The sequence below is a fragment of the Pinus tabuliformis genome, chromosome 9 (assembly GCF_031772625.1).
Source record: "Pinus tabuliformis cultivar Carrire ecotype Pingquan chromosome 9, CPIR1, whole genome shotgun sequence".
Classification (NCBI taxonomy): Eukaryota; Viridiplantae; Streptophyta; class Pinopsida; order Pinales; family Pinaceae; genus Pinus; species Pinus tabuliformis.
Genome location: NC_142307.1, coordinates 581,388,715 through 581,411,277, shown reverse-complemented (window position 1 = coordinate 581,411,277; position 22,563 = coordinate 581,388,715). Strand labels below are relative to the sequence as shown.

The 22,563-nt window shown below is 41.3% G+C and overlaps 1 protein-coding gene across 4 annotated transcripts in view; it reads right to left on the bottom strand.

The window, feature by feature from the left end:
• The window catches only part of LOC149149892 (Homeodomain-like superfamily protein), a 159,424-nt gene that overhangs the window by 83,338 nt on the left and 53,523 nt on the right, over positions 1 to 22,563 (bottom strand). For all 4 annotated transcript variants that reach the window (XM_089439322.1, XM_089439323.1, XM_089439324.1 and 1 more), the window contains one exon: positions 9,921 to 10,310. In XM_089439322.1, coding sequence (XP_089295448.1) covers positions 9,921 to 10,310 — 390 coding nt within the window. The remainder of the gene's footprint in view (positions 1 to 9,920; positions 10,311 to 22,563) is intronic.

Below are 22,563 nucleotides of genomic sequence, written 5' to 3'. Positions count from 1 at the left end.
GTAATGCCCATATAAAGTATAGCAATGCCCATACCATTACAGAGATAATGTGATGCCCAAATAAAGTATAGTGATTCCCATACCATTACAGAGATAATGTGATGCCCAGAACAATGTCATGCCACTGTGTAAAGTTATGTAGTGCAAGTTACAAATGCAAGCCTTAGTGCGATGTGAGTCACTGTAATGTGTTGCCATAGAAATTGATGTGATCCTGCTTATGGGACACATAAACAATGCGTAGAGCTACTGTAGCGTATGAGGCCATTGCAATAATGCGTAGAGCCACTTAGATAAATGAGCCTCTGAAATTCGATAACCAAGATGCTTTCGTAATTATGAGCTTCCATAGAAATCACGATGAGATATATTTTTTGATGATTAAACCTTTGAAGGATCGTTTTAATTTATATAAAATTAAGGTGCATCAATTAACCCCTTCTAGGGTTTTCCTTTGATAAGCCGATTTTGAATTTTGGAGGGAAATTTTATTTTAAATTTAATTTTCATTTTAATATATTTACCATTACTTGCCCACTAAAATATTGATAAAAGATGGGCTTGATTTAGGGCAAAGGGGAAATTCGTCCCTAGATGCCCAAATTTCAACATTGAAGTCCCTAAACATGTTGAAGGTTTGAACATTGGTCTTTAAGTAAAAGATCCATGTTTTACGAGAGAAGTCATCAACAAAGATTATATAGTATATATATCCTCCAAGAGATGTCACTGGCATGAACCCACAAAGATCAGAATGAATGAGTTGGAGAATATATTTAGATAACTACTACTAGAAGGGAATGGTCCCTTGATATTCTTTCCACTAGCACATCCCTAACATACACCTTCATGATCCACTTGAATCTTGGGAATCCCTGTAACCATCTTACTCAAGTCAGGCAAAGCCTTGTAATGAAGGTGTGCAAATCTCTAGTGCCAAAGCTCACACTGATTAGTAGTATCATGGACCAATGCTTGAATTGGTCGTCCACAAACTCTATATAGGCCTTCATTTCTGACACCAAGTGTGAAGGCTACTCTCAAGTTAGATCTCCTTGGCCAAGCAAGGAATTTTCCATTAATGAATGCAACTCTAAACCCTTTGTCTTCCAGAGCAGAAATGGAGACAAGATTCTTCTTCAAGCTCGGCACATATAGCACATCTTGTAGATGAATGGTTTGACCAGATTCCAAATGAAAAGAAATAGAGCTAGACCCTTTGACAGGATGAGTAGAATTATCCCCAAGTATAATTTTCAAATTAGTCTCCCTCTCAACCAAATTTGAGAGGATTTCACAATACTTAGTAAAATGTCTAGATGCCCCACTACCCACCAGCCAACTATCAATGTTATCTGAAGATGAGCTAGAAAGAGAAACAACAAGATAATATTCAGATCTAGTATTAGCAACATTATAAGCATACCTTATGTTCTTGGACCTCTTTTGAGGGCGTTGGGAATCTTCAACACTTGCATGGGCAACAAGACCTTCTCTTCTCATTCTATTGTTGAAGCTGTTGTTGTTTCCATTGTTGTTGTTGTTGGGCCTTTGAGCATTTCTTCTATCAGGGCAATCACAGGCTATGGGGCCAAACCAGTCACATCTACAGCATTGGACTTTGGACAAGTCCCTTCTATTATTGTTGAATGTTGGAGTTGGCTTCTTTGGCTTCCATTTGGAAGGTCTTCCTTTCCCTTTTCCTTTCTTGACATTGGTTGCAAAGGCTATAGGTTCTCCCTCTTCTTGTCTTTGAATTCTTCCTCTGGAAATGAGCCTGGATTCCTCTTGAGTGCAATTGCCCAAAAGCTCATCAAATTTGTGAGCCCTTTTTTGCAACTAATGCTTGTAATAAATGTCTCCCAAGACAAGGGGAGTCCTCCAAGTGTCATATGTACAAGCTCTCTATCAGGTATGACTTCTCCAATAGAAAGAAATTGATCTATTATTTAAGAGATCCTCATGAAGTAGGTTGTTATAGATTCAGACTTAGACATCTTGATGTCACGAAGTTGACTCTTCAAGGAAATGACTTGGCTAAGATTGTTGACCTCATACATCCCAATCAATTTGTCATACATTTCCTTTGACTTCTTCATCCTGGACACATAGGTGATAAGATGATCTCTAAGAGAGTCAATGATGATCTTCTTGGCCTTGATATCACCCTTCTTGTACTTAGATTTGGCACTGACATTGGCATTATCATGAGGTTCAACTACTTGGCCTTGCACATATTCCATCACATCATTCTCTTCAAAGGTGTTAATTTTAGGTATGTTCTATGCTTAGAGCAATTTATTTCAATTTTCACAGTTAGCTCAATATCTTTTCCAGATTAGCAATCACATCAACATTAAATTAAACTGCAGATAGAACATAAACATAAATCGCAGAAGACAAGCCAAGACAAGAGGACACAAGATGTGGCACTAGCCAGGGACAAACCCCAATGTGGGGAAACCCTTGATCAATTCTTCTTATATGTTCTTCAATAGTTCAACAAGGAGAGAGAGATAGTACGTTTACAAAAGAAGTCAACATTTTGACTTATCTAGATAAGAGCATAGATCATCTCTAAGAAGATGATACATGAGATCAGTTGAAAACATGCTGCTTCAATTGATTCTCTAAGGTGACTCCTTCACCTATCGTTGTGCACCATGCTGCACCTCACCGCGCTGCACCATGTTGCACCCATCATCACTGTGTTGCATCTAATCATGCTTCATTAATCATGACTGTACCCATCACTGTACTGCACTATGTGCCATTGCTGCACCATGTTGCCATACTGACCTATGTGTTGGTTGCACCTTGCTTGCTTGTTGTCCCTTGCTTGGTTGTTGTCCCTAGCATGCTTGTTGTCCTTAGCATGCTTGTTGTTGCATGCTAGTTGTCCCTTGCATGCTAGCTGTAACATTGCATGCTTGGTGTATTTGCTGCTAAGTACCATACAATTATCCCAATTTTAGTTAGTTGTCCCTTGCATGCTGCTCTCCTTTGGAGACAGATGCTCCAGCAATTCTGGCAGTTCCGGGTGTTCCGGTTGTTCAGGCAGTTCAGGCAGTTCCCAACAGTTCCAGCAGTTCCCGACAATTCTGGCTGTTCCGGCAGTTCCGGCTGTTTCGGTTGTTCCTGTTGTTCTCGGCAGTTCAAGCAGTTCCCAGTAGTTCCGACAGTTACGGTTGTTCCGGCAATTTCGGTTGTTCCGGCTGTTCTCGGCAGTTCAAGCAGTTTCCAGCAATTCTGACAGTTCCAACTTTTCCCGGCAATTCCGACTTCTTCCCTCTGCGTCATCTTTCCCAGCTGTTCCAGCAATTCCGGCTATTCCCGGCAGTTTCGGCTATTCCCGGCAGTTCCGGCTTTTCCCGGCAGTTCCAGCGTTTCCCAGCAGTTCCGGCTATTCCCGACAGTTCCTGCAATTCCGTCTATTTCCGGAAATTCCAGCTTTTCCCCGCAGTTCCGGCTTCTGCCCTCTGGATTAGGGCAACGTTATCCCTTACGATCTCTCCTCCTACTAAAACCCAAAGACAAGTAGAGAGGAAGAGATCCCAAGTGTGTTGAAATGAATTGAAGGCCACCTCTATTTATACTAAAACGTTGAGCACAAGTGGGGTTTATTTGGTTGTTGGCCGACCTTGACGAATTGTCTCATAACACAAATAAATTCATATCTCCATGAATACTTATCGAAATCAGATGATCTTTAGATCAATCCTACACCTCTCGATGAGAGGGATCCAAGAAAAATATCAGCTTCCATTAATAAGATGACCCACATGGAGTTCGGCCCTAGTTGCCAATTTTAACACTCCCTCTCAACTAGGGAGAACTCCATCCGCTGATCCATATGTCCGAGTGTACTATCTCTGCCATCAGTGCCCTGGATTGCTCTGCTCTGCTTTGCTCTGCTCTGTTGAACCATGAAGAAGAAGAATTGATCGAGAATGTCTCATACCATTCTATACTGACCCGAAGTCAGTTTCATCTGAAGAGAGTGTCACATCACTCTTACTGGCCCGAAGTCAGTTTTATTGATCCCAAATCAATATCACAAGAGAGTGTCTCAAACCACTCATACTAATCCCGGATCAATGGAGGTCATCCTAGCATAGGGAGTACAATAAATACATCGATGCGTCCATTGATAGTACTACTATGGTCCCTAACCCCATTTCCCTGCTCATTGATCAGATGAGAGGTACTTCCCATGAGTCCTAGACTGCATGGGTAGGATGCCTCGACAGGAGAACTAATCATCCTGTCCACAAGAGAACGAATCATCCTACCCCACAATCGACACGGGAGAACTAATCATCCCAGCCCACAGGAGAACTAATCATCCTGTTTCACAGTTGCCACGGGAGAACTAATCATCCTGGCCCACAAGAGAACTAATCATCCTGTTCCACAGTCGCCACGGGGTATCACAGGGGAAGGTTGAACCTGTCATCTTGTACATAGCGCACCACCAGGGGAGGGTGAGTCGCCCTATGGTCGTATGTTGCTCCAGTAAGTACCCCAAGCCCCCCAGAGCTCCCAGAGCTCAATGCATGCAACATGCAGGACCCTTATAAGAAGGTCTCTCAACGACTCCAAGTCGTTCGGGAAAGTCACAGATTTGACCTTTCCCCAAGGCTTTGACAAAATGTCTGCGACCTATACATCAGTCTCAATGCGATGGAGCCTCCTCGCTCATCGACTTACCATATCCCAGATAAGGCAGTATCTGATGTCTATCTGCTGGAGCAATCATCGAATACGGGATTCCTCAATAATCAAATCCCCCCTCTGGTTGTCACAAAGAATCACAGTGGTATTCATCATGTGTACAAACAGCTCACTTAAGAGCTTCTGTAACCATGCAGCTTCACACGAAATCACACTCGTAGCTATGTATTCGGTCTCAGCGGTGCTTATAGCAACTGACTTCTGCTTCCTACTCATCCATGATATCGAAGCAGAATCCAAAGAGAACCAGTCACTAAGAAGTGCTCTGGTGATCCTCCACACTGTCTGCCCAGTCAACATTCGAATAATCATGCAGTTTCATATTTCCAACAGTGTCTCTCAATCCATGAGAGATTGTGCCCCGAAGATATCTCAGAAGATTCTTGGCACCAATCCAGTGAGGCTCAACCAAATTTGAGCTCACCATGCTAACTGCAAAACATATATCCGGACGGAAGTTCACCAACAACATCAATATGAATGAGTTTATGAAACTCAGAGGCATTTCCCAAATCTGGTCCGACATCACTACCATATAACTTCTGAAAGTTAAGATCCTCGAGGTAGTCACAGGCTTGCAGTTTATCATTCCACATCTGGAATCCAACTCCCTCTTATTTCTACAAGTGAGAAGGTCTGCACCTGTTTGAAATAGGTCGTCCTCATAAGGTGTCGATATGAGAAGTCTATCATCCACAACCTTCGGGTAATGGTTTGGATCGGTTTCACTCCTAGTGAATCTCAACTTCATCAGACAACTATCAATCCTCTCATACTACACCCAGGGTGTTTTGCTTCAAGCCATAGAGGGCTTTCTTCCACCTATATACATGAGATTCCCGATCATGAATCTCAAACTCCTCAGGTTGTTCCAAACCTGTGGACCTGTTGCATGAGGGGAATGGTCCCCTTATAAGATTTTCCTTCAGTACATCTCAGACATGTACCTTAAATTTAGACATCCCTATCACCATCTGACTCACATCAGGTAGGGCCCCATAGGTAGACCTCCGGTGTTATAGATGCGATATGTCAATTGACATGATCCGCAATGGACCATCCTGCAACTTGATACAAATTGCCAACCCTGAACCCATGAGAAAAAGCATTTTTGAAAATTCTATTTTTTAACACGTACCTTTCCATCGATGAATGCCACCCTGAAACCTTTGACTTCCATTTCCGAGATGGACACCAAGTTCTTCTTGCGATCAGGTACATAAAAGAGATTCTGTAAATGAATCGAGTTACCCTCATTCAATTGAGGGGTAAAATTCCCTACACCTTTCCGGGATAGGTGGCATCGGCTCCAAGTATAATCCCACGATTGTTTCCATCTCTACCAAATTAGAGAGTGCACCCTTCTATCCGATGAAGTGCCTTGAAGCACTACAATCAATAAGCCAGATTCCCAAAGAATCTGAAGGAGAGGGCCATACAAGATAACGCTTCTTTATCTTATCAAAAACAACATTTGATTCTTCATTCCTGGGGTTCCTTACTTTCATTGAAGAGTCGGCCATTTCCTTGATAACCTGCATTACTTGTCATTGCTTTGATCATTAAAGATGTCCCTAGAATGATTGTTATCTTCATCAAGGAATGTGTCTCTGCCATTCGGACACTCCTTCGCATAATGGCCGAACTTATTGCAACCAAGGCATCTGCCTTTCCTTCCACCCTTAGATCCAGACTTCCCAATGAAGTGATCTTTAGGTAGGCCATCAAAAACTTCCGCTGCGCCACTCTGATAATATTCTCTGCTTCCATTTCACCCTCAATGAATTTGAAGAGAGATGAGGAATCCATTGATCCTTTTTTTTCCAACTGTCTTCGGTGATTGCTCTTTCACTCTTGCTTGGACTTTGTCTTCACCTCAGCTCTGATACCATGTTAACTTTAGGTATGTTTTGTGCTTAGAACAATTTATTTCAATTTTCATAGTTAGCTCAATATCTTTTCCAGATTAGCAATCACATCAGCATTAAAGTAAACTGCAGATAGAACATAAACATAAATCGCAGAAGACAAGCCAAGACAAGAGGACACAAGATGTGGCGCTAGCCAGGGACAAACCCCAATGTGGGGAAACCCTTGATCAATTCTTCTTATATGTTCTTCAATAGTTCAGCAAAGAGAGAGAGATAGTACGTTTACAACAGAAGTCAACACTTTGACTTATCTAGATAAGAGCATAGATCATCTCTAAGCAAATGATAAATGAGATCAGCTGAAGACATGTTGCTTCAACTGATTCTCCAAGGTGACCCCTTCACCTATCGTTGTGCTGCATTTCGTCATCATGCAGATGATATATGAGATCAGTTGAAGACATGTTGCTTCAACTGATTCTCCAAGGTGACCCCTTCACCTATCGCTGTGCTGCATTTCGTCATCATGCTGCACCTCACCGCATTGCACCATGCTGCACCCATCATCATTATGCTGCATCTCATCATGCTTCATTAATCATCACTGTACTCATCACTGTACTGCACTATGTGCCATTGTGTTGCCATACTGACCTATGTGTTGGCTGCACCTTGCTTGCGTGTTGTCCCTTGCTTGCGTGTTGTCCTTAGCATGCTTGCTGTTACATGCTAGTTGTCCCTTAACATTGCATGCTTGGTGTATTTGCTGCTAAGTACCATACAACTGTCCCAATGTTAGTTAGTTGTCCCTTGCATGCTGCTCTCCTTCGGAGACAAATGCTCCGGCAGATCCGGCAGTTCCCGCTGTTTCGGCAGTTCAGGGAGTTCTCGACAATTTTGGCAATTCCGGTTGTTCCAGCAGTTCAGGCAGTTCCCGCAATTTCGACTGTTCGGCTGTTCTCGGCAGTTCCCGACAGTTTCGGCAATTCCTGACAATTCCGGCTTTTCCCGGCAGTTCTGGCTTTTCCCAGTAGTTCCGGCAATTCCCAGCAATTCCGACTTCTGCCCTCTGCATCAGCTGTTCAGACAGTTTCCGGCAGTTCCGGCAGTTTCGGCAATTCCGACTATTCCCGGCAGTTCTGACTTTTCCTAGCTATTCCGGCAATTCCGCCTATGCCCGGCAGTGTCGGCAGTTCCCACAATTCCGGCTATTCCCGGCAGTTCCCGCAATTCCCGGCAATTCCGGCTTTTCCTGGCAGTTCCGGCTTCTGCCCTATGGATTAGGGCAGCGTTATCCCTTAGGATCTCTCCTCCTACTAAAATCCAAAGACAAGTAGAGAGGAAGAGATCCCAAGTGTGTTGAAATGACTTGAAAGCCACCTCTATTTATACTAAAACGTTGAGCACAAGTGAGGTTTATTTGGTTGTTGGCCGACCTTGACGAATTGTCCCATAACACAAATAAATTCATATTTCCATGAATACTTATCGGAATCGGATGATCTTTAGATCAATCCTACACCTCTCGATGAGAGGGATCCAAGAAAAATATCAGCTTCCATTAATAAAATGACCCACATGGAGTTTGGCCCTAGTTGCCAATTTTAACAAAAGGTAAGATCCAATCTAGCCCTCCACACTACAAAGTTGGAGGCATCATTCAGCTTCTCTTCGATCTTGAAGTAGGAGGAAGTCATCTTGCCCAAGAAAGTTGATCACCAATCGGCAAGAAGACTATCTCAAAGGGGTGTTTTCTAGTCTCAAAAGGCTAACCTTCACCTCAACTCTGATACCATGTTAATTTTTCACAGTGTTCTATGTTGTTATAATCACTTGAAACAATTTTCTTCAATTTCAATAACCTGAGTAACAATTAAGCAATTATAGGTAGAACAGTAAACAGTAAATGCACAGAAAAAGATAGCCAAGCACAATGAGACACAGAGAATCTTGGTCAAAGACCAAGGCAAAACCCCACAAGAGGGAAAACCCAGAATCAATTCCTATTCTATTAGTCAATCAATGTTCAGCATGTGATACATAGTCCAATTGTACATCCACAAACCAGTCAAAGTCAAACTTTGACTATCCAAGTCAACCAATTCAAAACCAATCCAATGAGAAAGAAAAGTCAATTCTGGTCAAAGATCAGATCTGCGACAGAGGGCCAACATTCAGCCTGTGGAAGTTCGGTTAAATGCCTCAGTCAACCTGCAATCAACGCCTAGAAAACAGAGCCAGAAATTCAGTCAACGCAGTCAAAGATTCATCCTCCAAGTACAGTCAAAGATTCGATCAGAACAGAGTCAAAGTCTCCTGCATTTATTGGTCAAATATGTCAGTCAACTCTGTGGTCAAACAATAGTCAAAGCCTGCAGTCAACCTCAGAAAATGTGCCCAGAAAAGTTCAGTCAAACAAAGAGAATATTCAAGGAATATTAGGCCTCACAAAATAGTCCAAAAAGATCAGTCAAATAGAGTCAAATAGCCCAAGTCAACACTGGTCTAGACTCAACACAGCCCAAAACAGAAAGTCAATGCTGGTCATAATTCTGTCACTCCTTCGCATGTGTGGATGTCTCCCTGCGATCTTCAGATCAGATCGAACTTGTGATGTGTGATGATGCTCCAAATGAAGGTCAACGAATGGTCTGTTTATATGTGGTTGAGGGGTCAATTTCCACTTGTGGGGCCGACTTGTCCTTCTCTGGGACGACTTGGTCAAAGGTGCAATTATGACTTTTCTCCATTGTTTGCAAATGAAAATTCCTATCCAAGCTGCCATTTTCAATAATGTTGGCCTATGGCATTGCATACAATATTTGGTTATCTGATATTTTTTGTAACTTGCACTGTAAGTTTGTCTTCGAAGAAGTTGCAAGTGTTGTTGCTACCATTCAAAAGCCAGTATTAGAAAGGTAAATGATGAAGTTTAACATGAGGATTTTATTGAGATTGTAATAGCCCTAGAATTATAGCTTATGGGACTACATGAATAACATCAAGAAACTGTCATTCCTCACTCTCTGGCACACCATATAGTGGCTGACCTGTTATTGGCTCTAGTGTTTAGCATATCTGAGGGAAAAGAAAGGAAAACAAACTTGGCAAAGGAAACTGTTATGAAAATTCCTAACAAAATATCAGGTATATAAAAGGAATCATGCTTTATATATAAGCTTGAATCTGATTACATGCAGAATATACATAAATAAATCTACAAGAACTAAACAGAACAAGCAGATCAAATTCACATTCCTCATGCTAAGAAGGGAAGAAAAGGACTATTTATAATATGACTGAAATGTGCATCACCTGTGACAACTGAGAAGATGTTCGATCATGCTTGAATGCTCCTTTTAAAATGCTTGCCCAGTTCCCTTCACCACACTTCTGGACAGCAGCAATTAGTTCCTTGTCCTCCTCTTCAGTCCATTTTTTTCTCTTCTTTCTCACTGGCTGGGCAGAATTTGCTGACACATTTCCATCAATACCTTCTGAGGAAGATACTGTTGGAAACTGTTGCTTTTGGATGGAAACTGGTACAGTAATATTCATTCCTTGTGTTGAAATTGTTGACTGCTGATTGTTCACATCAACATCTGACATTTTAGTGTTGCTGGGGATATTAATTGTCAGAGGAGCTTCTAAAGTAGAATGGCTTGGGAGGCCAGCATTATTTGGTGAGCCAGATGTCGCTAAGACCTGAAAAGAACAGTTTCTTAGGTAGAATATGATATCTTCAGTGACAAGGGTCGCTGTTAAAACCAATATTTTGCCATATTTTTCCTTGATTTTACCAATGCCATGTTTCCATTTAAGATTCACTACCAACAAATATGTAATAACAGTAGCTTTTAAAGATATCAAGGACTTAGAACATGTTCCCTGCTGCTTGTTAATTTAATATAAGGTTTATCTGAGAAACCATCCATTTGACACATGATTCTGTCAAGAAATCTGCCAGAGTGAGGAGTTTAATCTATCAGAAATTATTTTAACATAACTTATTTGAAGATATAGGGTGTGACTGAAATGGCCATTGATTGCAAAAATATGAAATAATTAGTAATAAGCACAATGAACCATAAACTAATGGAAAATCAACTTTACAGTGGACTAAACATCATAACGTCAAGAATTTAAGTTTGTCTGAAGACAATGCCATACATGTTCATAGTTACCAATATGGTTAATAGGCATCCTGAACTGCACCAAATATGCCAATATCAGCACATTCTTAAACCCAATGGACTAAACATCATAACGTCAAAAATGTAAGTTTGTCTGAAGACAATGCCATACATGTTCATAGACAATATGGTTACTAAGCATCCTAAACTGCACCAAATATGCCAATATCAGCACATTCTTAAACCAGCTATTGCTAAAGCTTAATACACAAATTGCATACTTCATCATGTGAGGCTAACATGTGTAGCCAAATATGATAGGGTACCCATGGAAATGGGTTTTGTTACCCACCAAAAGTGGATAACCCATAGGAGAAAAAAATTCTCCTCTTTTGACAGCCAGCCATCCAGCAGCCCTATGATGGCCCACAGATAGCTTTACATCAGAGCTCTTCACTTATGCTTGGGTCAGTGCTCTCTCCCATCTGGCACTCTTCTTCAAGGAATTTGGGTCATCCATAAAAAGCTACATTAACCATTCATGTAATCATGTGCTTTCATGTAATGTTTTGGGGCATACTAATATGGATCACAAGCAAGCTGGAAAAATGATCGCTCTTGATTGCACCCTTATTCCCATGTTTCACCTAGGAGGTTATCCTTTGCCCCTAATCCGATGTGACCACCCCTAAGATCCTTCCTTGAGGAGGGGCCCTAATAGGAGGCACTGATTGAAGTAGTGTGCCCAATGTACTCCAGTACTTACCACAATCCATGTCTAACTTATTATCCACATCCATTCTTTGGGTTGATTGTCATTTGTCATTAGGATTGGCACCTCATATCCTCATCTCTGTGTCAAGTCCCAAAAACTTACCCTAAGAGGTTGATGCAAGTGAAAGAATGATAAAAGCACATAAAGCCACAACTATCATTCATTGCTCCCTTGTTGATTCTATCATTCATAGGCTATATCCTCAAGTCGTTATATGCCATTGTATGCCCTAAATATGCATATCATAAAAACCCTAACTTATTGCAGCCTTTTCCTAAATTACAAATGTCTTACGAAAGTGTACTTCAACTCTAGGAAACTCTTATCTCGACCTTTCAAGGTTTGGCCAATACTTTTTCCTTCAATTATTAGACCTTGCATCACCCCTAAACCCTCATCAATTGAATATCTTGTAGGTGATCTTTCAAAGGGAAGCGTCCCTTGTGGGGATAATATCCACCACTAAACAGTTGGAGAGAAACCATTGAGGTGACAATGGTGGATGATCTCTTGTTACCATAAGACCTAGGTTGCCTAGTGAGGCTTGGTTATAAATAACTCCACCCCAGCAAGTTCTACACCCTAATGTTGCTACATTGCCCCATCAATCCCCTTTAGCACAACTTGACCCATTGTGTGGCATTGCAATTTTATGTCCCATGACCCTAGTATCCTGCAACCCCCTTTTTTCCCTACCACCCACAGCACTGCTCCATGCCCTACTCATGTCCCTACCCTAAACCCCATCCCTCCACCTCCTTTCCTCTCCTCCTCTGCTACACCCCTCATCCCCACAGATATACCCTTCTCTCCCTCTTTGCTCGTCATTTCGCTCCTATTCATACCTCTACCTCCATTCCTAAGCCTCCCCCTCCTATTTTCTTCCCACCAACAACCCCCCTTCCCCCACACATTTTAGTTGTGCAACTATCTATGTATAGACTCTAGAGAGATAAATGTGTGCAATGTTACAGACAATTGATTCTTAAAGCTCAACAGGTTGTGCATGGCATCAATAGCTCAAGGCAATTTAGTAAAATGTAGGGAGAGATACTCCTTTCAAGAATCTGCACAGTCCAAATAGTAATCATAAAACAAAGACTCGTATACTATAATCATAAATGTGTCATTTGGAATCATAACTTTTGTTAATTTAGGGTTAACATGTTCTTTGCTTAGGTTAGTTACTTCATTCAACCATATGCCCATTAAACCATTGGCAATCATATTAAACATTATAAGAAAGTAACTAACGAAAGAACATAAATGATAAATGTTGAAGACAAGCCAAGACAAAAGAACACGAGAATATGGATCAAGCCAGGCAAAAAACCCATGATGGGGAAAACCCTTAATCAATTCTTCTTATTATTATAAATGTTTAGCACAGAGATAAAGAGAGTACAATAAAGAGTCAAGATTGACTTCTCAATAGAACATCCAAAGGCACATCCCTTAGATCAACAGATGACCCAATCATTATAGAAATAGTGGGGCAGTAATGAGGAGGATAAGCCATTTATGTATTAGCCTTTGTTGCTCCGGGTTAGGGCTTTTGACATACAGCCCTTATAAACACATACACAACATCCTACTGTTGCGACTTCTCTTGAAGTTACTTTGTCCTCCTCCTAATGCTCAATCCAGCCCATAAACAACCCTAAATACCAACTAACTGTCATGAAGAAGGGTTTGCCGCTAACCAGAGGTTATGATCATCCTTTTGACAATCTGAGTAGAATGATAAAGCCTGCGGCTAGCATGAGGTAGATTCCTACAGATTGTGGCCTACCAAAGAGAAGGGTTTTCACATCACAAAAACCTTCCAAATGTCTGTTGTCATCTTCCAGAATAGCTCGGATCTGAAGTAAAAGGTAAAGGGAGCCCAGAGCAAAATCCATACAAGCCCAAACATTCCTTCAGTAGATGCGGCCTTCAGCCTAGGAAACCCAGCACATAAAGCACCCCAATCAAAACGACAAACAACCCCATCCTTCTTTGATGGAGCTAACCTTCTATATGCAGCGATTTCAGAGAGATGTGTTGTGTGTTATGATGTGAGGGAGCACTTCTGTATATAATATTCGATGGGGTCAAGAGACGTGTCCATTGGGCTTGATGAGCCGACATATAGGAGAGGCCACCTTAATAATTTGCATGAGAGAATACAAAAATTAAAAAACACAGTTCCGCTTGTCCAAATGAGACAATCTTTATATCGATTTTGGTTCTCTCGAAGAGAGGAATTAAATGTTGCATTTATCTTCCCCAGAGCAATTGTCCAAAGTGGAATTTGGCCCTAGTTTCCAATTTTAACACTCCCTCTCAACTAGAGAGAATTCTAACTGCCAATCCATCCATCATCATTGATCATCATGTCATTTTGTCGTCATGAACCATTTCTCATCTCTGCTCTGCTCTGTTGAACATCGATATGCATAATAAAGAGGAATCGATCAAGAGTGAGTCACAAGACCTTGCCACTCTCCATTGACAAAATTCAGTCCACATAACCATAGGACTTGATCCCAAGTGATCAAGTTGAAGAAACCTCATACATCCTAGACATAGGGAGTACGGCAGTACACGAAGCGTCTATCAGTAGTGTTATGGCCCCTATCCACTTTTCCTAACTCATTGGCCAGATGAGAGGTACTTCCCATGTGTCCCAGACTACATGGGTAGGATGATGCGAGAACATCAGCAGGAAAAGAATATATAACATCTTGCTCACAATCACATGTAGGGAAAGGAAAAACCACATCCTACAAACACGTCATAACCATACGTAGGGAAAAGATGAACCACATCCTGCAAACACATCACAACTAACATAGGGAAAGGATGAACCACATCCTACATGCATGTAAATCACCGAGAGTAGGGAAAGGATGAACCATCTACTACATGCATGCCAACCAGCAATAGTAGGAAGGATCCTACACATGGGAAAGAATGAACTACATCCCACCGACATGTCAACCACAAATCATAGGGAATAAGAATCCTACAGGTGGAGAAATGATGAACCACGTCCCACCGACATGTCCACAAGCAGATGCCTGAATGCCTCTCATTGGGGTATCCACAGGAGAAGGTGAACCACTCATCCTATGCATATGTCATCAACAGTAGGGGAAGGTGAACCACCCAACCTACATGTGTCCGCAATTGTAGGGGAAGGTGAACCACTCACCCTACACACATGTCAACCACCATGGTGTATCACAAGGGAAGGTGAACCACTCACCCTGTACACAGCGCACCTATAGGGGAAGGTGAACCACTCACCCTATGGTCGCTCATAGCTCAAAGAAGTACCCAGGCCCCCAGGAGCTCCTACAGCTCAATGTTCAACCGAGACGCTCATAGTCGTGTCTTTCCAAGACTCCCAACCTCTCTCTGAAGGAAGTGAAACATGTCCTTATCATGGGGTTTTGAGAGGATGTAGATAACCTACACATCCATCCTTCAATGATGAAGCTAGATTGTTCCCCGATGAGCCACATCCCAAAAAAAGTGGTACCTGATGTCCAACACATGTTCAAATAACTCACAAAAGAGCTTTCTCAAATGTCTTTGTAATAAGACATGCTAGCTGCTTTATTCATTCAGCCTCCATGGTGCTCCTAGAGCAGCAGACTTCAGTCTTTGATTTATTTACGAGGTAAAGGGGAGGTCCTAAGAGATCCAGCACCTATATGTTCTCTTTCCATTCACCATACAGCCAGTCCAACAATCCTTAGTAGCATAAATCTTAATGAGCAGCTATGAGGTATAACCACAATTTGTCTTAAAATCTCCGTAAAATAACATATGACTGATTAGGTGTTTACCAGGGTCCATAAGTTGTCTATATCTGAATCAATAATTTTCCATCTTATTAGACCTTTAAGCTCAAAATCAAAACAAGGTCCTACATCCTCACTTCTAAGAGTCAACTCCCTCTGAATATCGGGAGAGTAACCTTGCATTAATCATAACCATCGAGCCATTTGCACCCTGTTACTGATCCATCATACTCAGCTGATATGACTTGCTTTCCATGAAAGCAAGATCATCAGGAGCTCCTTCTGAAGTCTTGTTCTGGAGGGTTATCAACCACTTCTCTTATGGGAGAAACAGACTTTTAGGAAGCTTCAAAGAGAAACTCTAAAACCTTTCTTCATCCAGGAAGAAGGAATCTGCTCATGAGATTATCTCAATATAACTCTGATCCTTTATTACTATATGAAAGCTTTCAGTATCTGTTTGCCCAATATATCTATGAGACAACAAGATGATCATCAGGAGCTCCTTCTGAAGTCTTGTTCTGGAGGGTTATCAACCACTTCTCTTATGGAGAAACAGACTTTTAGGATGCTTCAAAGAGAAACTCTAAAACCTTTCTTCACCCAGGAAGAAGAAATCTGCTCATGAGATTATCTCAATATAACTGTGATCCTTTATTACTATATGAAAGCTTTCAGTATCTGCTTGCCCAATATATCTATGAGAAATCAAGATGCTAAAATCGTGCTTAGGTCATGCACTTTCATAAAGGTACCTTTGTTTGCATGCTGATAGATACAGAGAGACGTTACAAGTTGTTCTTTAAGTATGAGGACTTCAAGTGAGCTGCACTCCTTATCATATGGTGCGACTGACAGATTCATGTAGCTTCTTAGTAGATGACCTCAAGACTATAACACGGCATCTAATGATATCATACATGAAGCTGGACTGAGAAGAGAACATAGAGGATGCTGAGTTACATTCGCTGAGACGTCATACATGGGGCTGTGCTACACATAGTAGGATTGATGCTTTATAGGAATCTTTACAGAGTGGTATTCTTGTAACTTTCAGGAAGGCCATTCCTATATGAGATGAATGAATCAGATGCTTTCACTACTTCTTGTTTGTAATAATTCATTGTCCTGGGTCTTCTAGACTGCTTTTTCTTTATGGATGCAATCAGGGAAGATTGTGCATCTTCCTTTATTGAATTTTGAAGAGGACCAGAGAGATAGATGTCTGAGATCAACTTAGAGACTTCCAAAATAACGACCTCTGGACTCTCATATCAATACTTATTCTAATTTTGACTGATTGCAAGTCTGATGCCATCCCTACCTCACGCAAAAGTCATACATTATCTGATGTAACTAGAAATGCCTGAGGATGAACTACTTGATGCTTGATCTCTCTAGCACTTCTTCAGATTATATGTTAAGATCTGATACTCTTTGTCTAATTTGAAAACACCCTTATTCGATCTCCAACTCTGATGCTGGAGCAGTAATTTGATGAAGTGTTCAGGCAACCATTCTCAAATGCAACAATGGATATTGTCATATACATATACTGCCATGAAGATGTATTTCAAGGTCATACATGTATCAAGGTCAAAGATTGAGGTTATTTTCATATGAAGAGGTTACTGTCATAGTCATATAATGAGATTGTAACTCACTGTATCATAAGTGTTCATTCTCCGGACTACAGAAAATATTGTGTGACCTCTATATGGAATATGAGCCAAGACAAGTCACTCACCATGTAATGTCAAAAATATACCATCACTGAAATTAGAAAGTGGTACATGTATCGATGCTTTTGTAAGTGTGCACACAATTATTTTGATGTCACTTATTGAAAGCCATAAATGAACCACTGTAATCTTGTGAGCATAATTGAGATTATCTCACTGTGATTTTGATCCACGACATGGAGAGCGATGTCCATCATTGATATGTTAAAACATTACTGCAGTCTATTGACGTCATGTGGTCCATTGCAGATCATAGTGAATCCATGCCATTTGTAATAAGAACAAGTCACTAGTTTCCATAGGTCGGCTCTTTATTTCTTTAATCAAACTATATATATGTATAGCCTTGGAACTGTGATACACGAGCTCATCTTCTGCAACATGTATTTTAAACAAAGTGACAGAAATTTGAGTTTCTCTGTCACTTATAGGCTTCGGCCTCCATATGTATGCACAGGTCTCTATAAAGTTCGCACCTTAATCTTGTAGTCTGGCTATTCATATCAAAATGCTACTTGTCTCTCTTTACCATTGGCCTTGGCCTGGTTAGGGCTAATCACCAGTCATCTACAGCCTTAATATTTTTCATAAATAGTCTTGTAATAGCTGCGGCTATCCTTTTGTGAGGCTGCTTAATTCTTCCCTTGCTGGTAGGGCTATTTCTAGCTCACTGTATAGACTTACTGTTCCCCTTTAAACAAGGATCTAGGGCTCGACCCTTCTTCAAGATTTAGTACAGGTCTGTGGCTTAATAACGAAAGATATAGTCTTAAACACATGCCCAGAAATGTGACATAACAGTTCAGTTTTCCTTTTGGATGTCACGGCCTTGAAAGGTAGACAGCTCAAAAATGCCTTCACAAGAATTTAGGTTCCTTTTCATAGTGACTGCAGCTTCAATAATGGATAGAACTTCATAATTACAGATCTCTGAGATGACTTGGAATTCAGCTTTCTGAGGTCAATTCAGACCCTATATTTTATGTACAGACCTTCGCTTTTTCTCCCAAAGGTCTCGGCCTTGACTGAGCTTATAGCCTGGCTTCTCGGATTCCAAAAATAATGTTTCTTTACTCCTCTAATTTCTTCGCTCTTCTAGACTAGGACTGCAGCCTAAATCTCCTAGGTATGTGTCCTAATTACAAAAGTTATGATCTTGTAATCATGCCCAGAAAAGTTCTCCTTCATCTAGTAACTCGGTCCTAGATAACCTGACTTTTCCTCAGAAATTAGAAGCCTTCAAAGGAGGTCATGAAGACTTGGCAGCATTTCTTAGAGATTGCTTTCCCTCTTTCTTGGGCTTGTCCTCAACCTAGCTCTGATACCATGTTAATTTAGGGTTAACATGTTCTTTGCTTAGGTTAGTTACTTCATTCAACCATATGCCCATTAAACCATTAGCAATCACATTAAACATTATATGACAGTAACTAACGAAAGAACATAAATGATAAATGTTGAAGACAAGCCAAGACAGAAGAACACGAGAATATGGCTCAAGCCAGGGAAAAACCCCATAATGGGGAAAACCCTTGATCAATTCTTCTTATTATTATAAATATTCAGCAGAGAGAGAGAGATAGTACAATAAAGAGTCAAGATTGACTTGTCAATAGAACATCCAGAGGCACATCCCTTAGATCAATAGATGACCCAATCATAATAGAAATACTGAGGCAGTAATGAGGAGGATAAGCCATTTCTGTATTAGCCCTTGCTGCTCCAGGTTAGGGCTTGTGACATACAGCCCTTGTAAACACATACACAGCATCCTACTGCTGTGGCTTCTCTTGAAGTCACTTTGTCCTCCTCCTAATGCTCAATCCAGCCCATAAACAACCCTGAATACCAACCAACTGTCATGAAGAAGGGTCTGCAGCTAACCAGAGATTATGATCATCCTTTTGACCATCTGAGTAGCATGATAAATCCTGTGGCTAGCATGAGGTAGATTCCTAGAGATTGCGGCCTACCAAAGAGAAGGGTTTTCACATCACAAAACCCTTCCTAATGTCTGTGGTCATCTTCCAGAATAGCTCGGATCTGAAGTAGAAGGTAAAGGGAGCCCAGAACAGAATTCATACAAGCCCAAACATTCCTTCAGTAGATGCGGCCTCCAGCCTAGGAAACCCAGCACATAAAGCAGCCCAATCAAAACGACAAACAGTCCCATTCCTCTCTGCTGGAGCTAACCTTCTATCTACGGCCATTTCAGAGAGATATGTTGTGTTTATGATGTGAGGGAGCACTTCTATATATACCATTCGATGGGGTCAAGAAACATGTCCATTGGGCTTCATGAGCTGACATATAGGAGAGGCCGACCTTAATAATTTGCATGAGAGAATGCAAAAATTCAAAATCACACTTCCGCTTGTCCAAATGAGACAATCTTTATATCGATTTTGGTCCTCTCGAAGAGAGGAATTCAATGCTGCAATTATCTTCCCTAGAGGAGCTGTCCAAAGTGGAATTTGGCCCTAGTTGCCAATTTTAACAGCTTTCCAATTCACCAAAGACACACTATATACAATGCAGTTGTCCAACTTTACACAGACATAATTATTAAGAATTATATGAGGGCAATATCAGTCAGATCCCTGGCTTGGCTCAAAAGGGCTGAAAGCTAGCAGTGTTGAAATGAAAGTAATATTCATCTGTGGTTACCTGAAATTATGGCTAAGTGCCCTCATTATTGTATTCCTAGGCTATGGTTTAATAGCTGAACTAGTGAATATTATTTTATATTATTCTAGGTGGCTAAGGCTGACCTAGGCACTATTCACCCTTCATTAAGTTACTTGGGACACCAAATTGCTGGCATAGAATTGATACTTGGCTGCTGTTTCCTTGTTAGCGTCCTCAGCTACAGGGATGGCTGAACTTGCTCATGCAGGAGTACTTACAGCGGCTGTTACATCTGTTTAATGACTGGAGATGGCCTTTGTCAACAGTCTGACCCCTCCACCCTTCAATCTCACCACCAGATGCCAGGTAACTCTGTAGTGCCCCTTCTTATGGCTGTAGCAGTCCTTACAGGCCCCAATGGCTCTCGATCTGCCCTTTACTACCCTTGGTACTCAACACACCTATGCCCAGGCCCGAGTTATGATTGTTGTCCATTGTCATGACTGTGATCTAACTCTATAGCACCCACTGCCTCCTTTCTCATCAATGACGACCCTCCTATGCACTCGTGCACCCACAAAACAGTAGCTCAGACTTCCTCCTGTGTACGCTGGCAGCCACGAATAGGCAGAGCAGTCCTTCCCCTGTGTATTCAGGCTTCAGCCATGAACAAGGAAACAATCATCCTCCTGTACGCAATTGCAACCTCCAGCAAGCAGATCAACCCTCTTCTGTGTGCTCTGATCAGAAAAATGATTCCCCTCTTGTGCGTTCAGGCAGCCATGAACATCCAGTATCACAGTCACCTTAGCCTCAACAAATGTGTCCTTCCTGTGCGCATTTGCAGCCCCAGAAACAGCTCGATCCACCATTGATAACCCTGCCACCTTCTCCTCAGCCAACGCGGCTTTCCAGTGCATGTGTACAGTCACTTTCAACAGATTGTCCTCTCTCTTGTGGCTTCTTACAACCTTAGCAGATCGACCTCTCCCTACACAATCTTACAACCACGCATCCACAAAATAATCCCCCTTGATATGTAGCAACTCGCAAAGGATGGAGGCGTCCTCTCCAAGTGTGATTTTCCCTGTCAATGAGCAAATCTAACCCCCAGGTTTCAAGCCAGACATGAGTGAGCAAATAGAGTTCCTCTGGCCAAAAATTTGATCTCACTCAAACTCTGACAATGTTGTTCTTCAACGGTTAAATCTGATAGAAGATCTGAGTCATCTCTTCTCCAACCAGCTAGGGTAGGTGATCACCCACCGAAACCAGTTTTCTTCCAAGGGTTTTCATCCAAGGAAGAGATGAAGCACTATGTTCTCCAATCCAATCTCAAAAGAGAAAAAAGCATAATGGAGAGAGGGAAATTTATTTCCTCTCTTTCAAATTCCCTTTTTCCAATCTCCCCCCTTTTTGTCCAATTTGAATTTATTTCCCTCTTTTTAATTTTTATTAGTTTTCTAATGTTTTTCCATCACTTTTATTATTGTCATTTTATAATGTCACTTTATAAAATTATCCTGAACCCGAGACGTTTATTTATTAATTGACCCCCTTTATTAATTTCTCCATTGCAACTCTACCCCACGGGAGTCGAAAATGAGCTAGTGAGTCATCCCTTTGCCAATCATTCGAGAAGGAACATTACAGTTCCCCCTTCCTGAAATTGCTTGTCCTCAAGCAACTGTAGACTGGGGTGCTGCCAAATGTCTTCTCCCTCCCATGTAGCATCTTTTGAGGGTAACCCTTTCCCTCTAATGAGGTACTCCCGAATAGTCCTATTCCTCAATTTTCTCTCCCTTACTTCCACAATCTCTTCAAGATCCAAAATCAACTATCCATACTCATCCAATGGAGGAAGCTTTGTGGAGGAGTTAACCTGTTGTCCCAAAACTTTCTTAAGGCAAGAGACATGAAATACGTTATGAATTTTGCTCCCCTCTAGTGTCTCTAGCTCATATGCCATCTCCCCCTCTCCTGGATATCCGATAAGGACCAAAAAAAAGAGGCTTCAATTTTTCAGCTCCGCTCTTCTTAAGCAAGGACTGTCAATACAACTATCACCTCAGGAATACCAAGTCTCCCACTTCAAAGCTACATTATGTCCTATGCCTGTCTGCATATGTCTTCTAGCAATTCTAGGCAACCTATAACTTCTCTTTGAGGCTTTTGAGAATATCTTGATTCTCCTAAATCCAATCCTTAGCTTCGGGTGCCCTGCTATCTCCAAAAGCCAATTCCACAAATGATAAGGCTTCATACTCATACAAGGCCCTCAAAGGAGTCATACGTGTAGACATGTGATAGGTGGTGTTATAGCAATATTCCCCTAAGTGCAGCCACTTAATCCATGCCTTTTGCTGCTTAGACACGTAATTATGTCAATACCCTTCCAACCATTTATTTACAATTTTCGTTTGTCCATCAGTCTATGGGTGGTAACTGGGACTAGGTGTTCATTTTGTGCCAACAAATCTGAAGAATTCTTGCCAAAAAGCATTGAGAAAGCAGTTGTCCTTATCACTGACAATGAATTTTGGTAGACCATGTAGTCTGAAAACCTCCCTGAAAAAAATCGACCACTTGTGATGTTGAATAATATGATGAAATCATGTAGAATTTTGGTTAGCCGGTCTACCACCACATAAATACAGTCTTTTCCTTGCACCTTGGGCAATCCTGTAATAAATTCCATCGATACACTCCCACTTTTGTTCTGGAATAGGGAGAGGTTGAAGTAATCTTGTTGGATGAAGGTGTTTTGTTCCATTCTGTTGGCACATTGTACATTCCTTCACATATCTTGACATATGGAATCCACTTTAAAATCAAATCAATCATGATTATACAAGTCAAGAGTTAATATTTTATCCTTAATAGTTTATT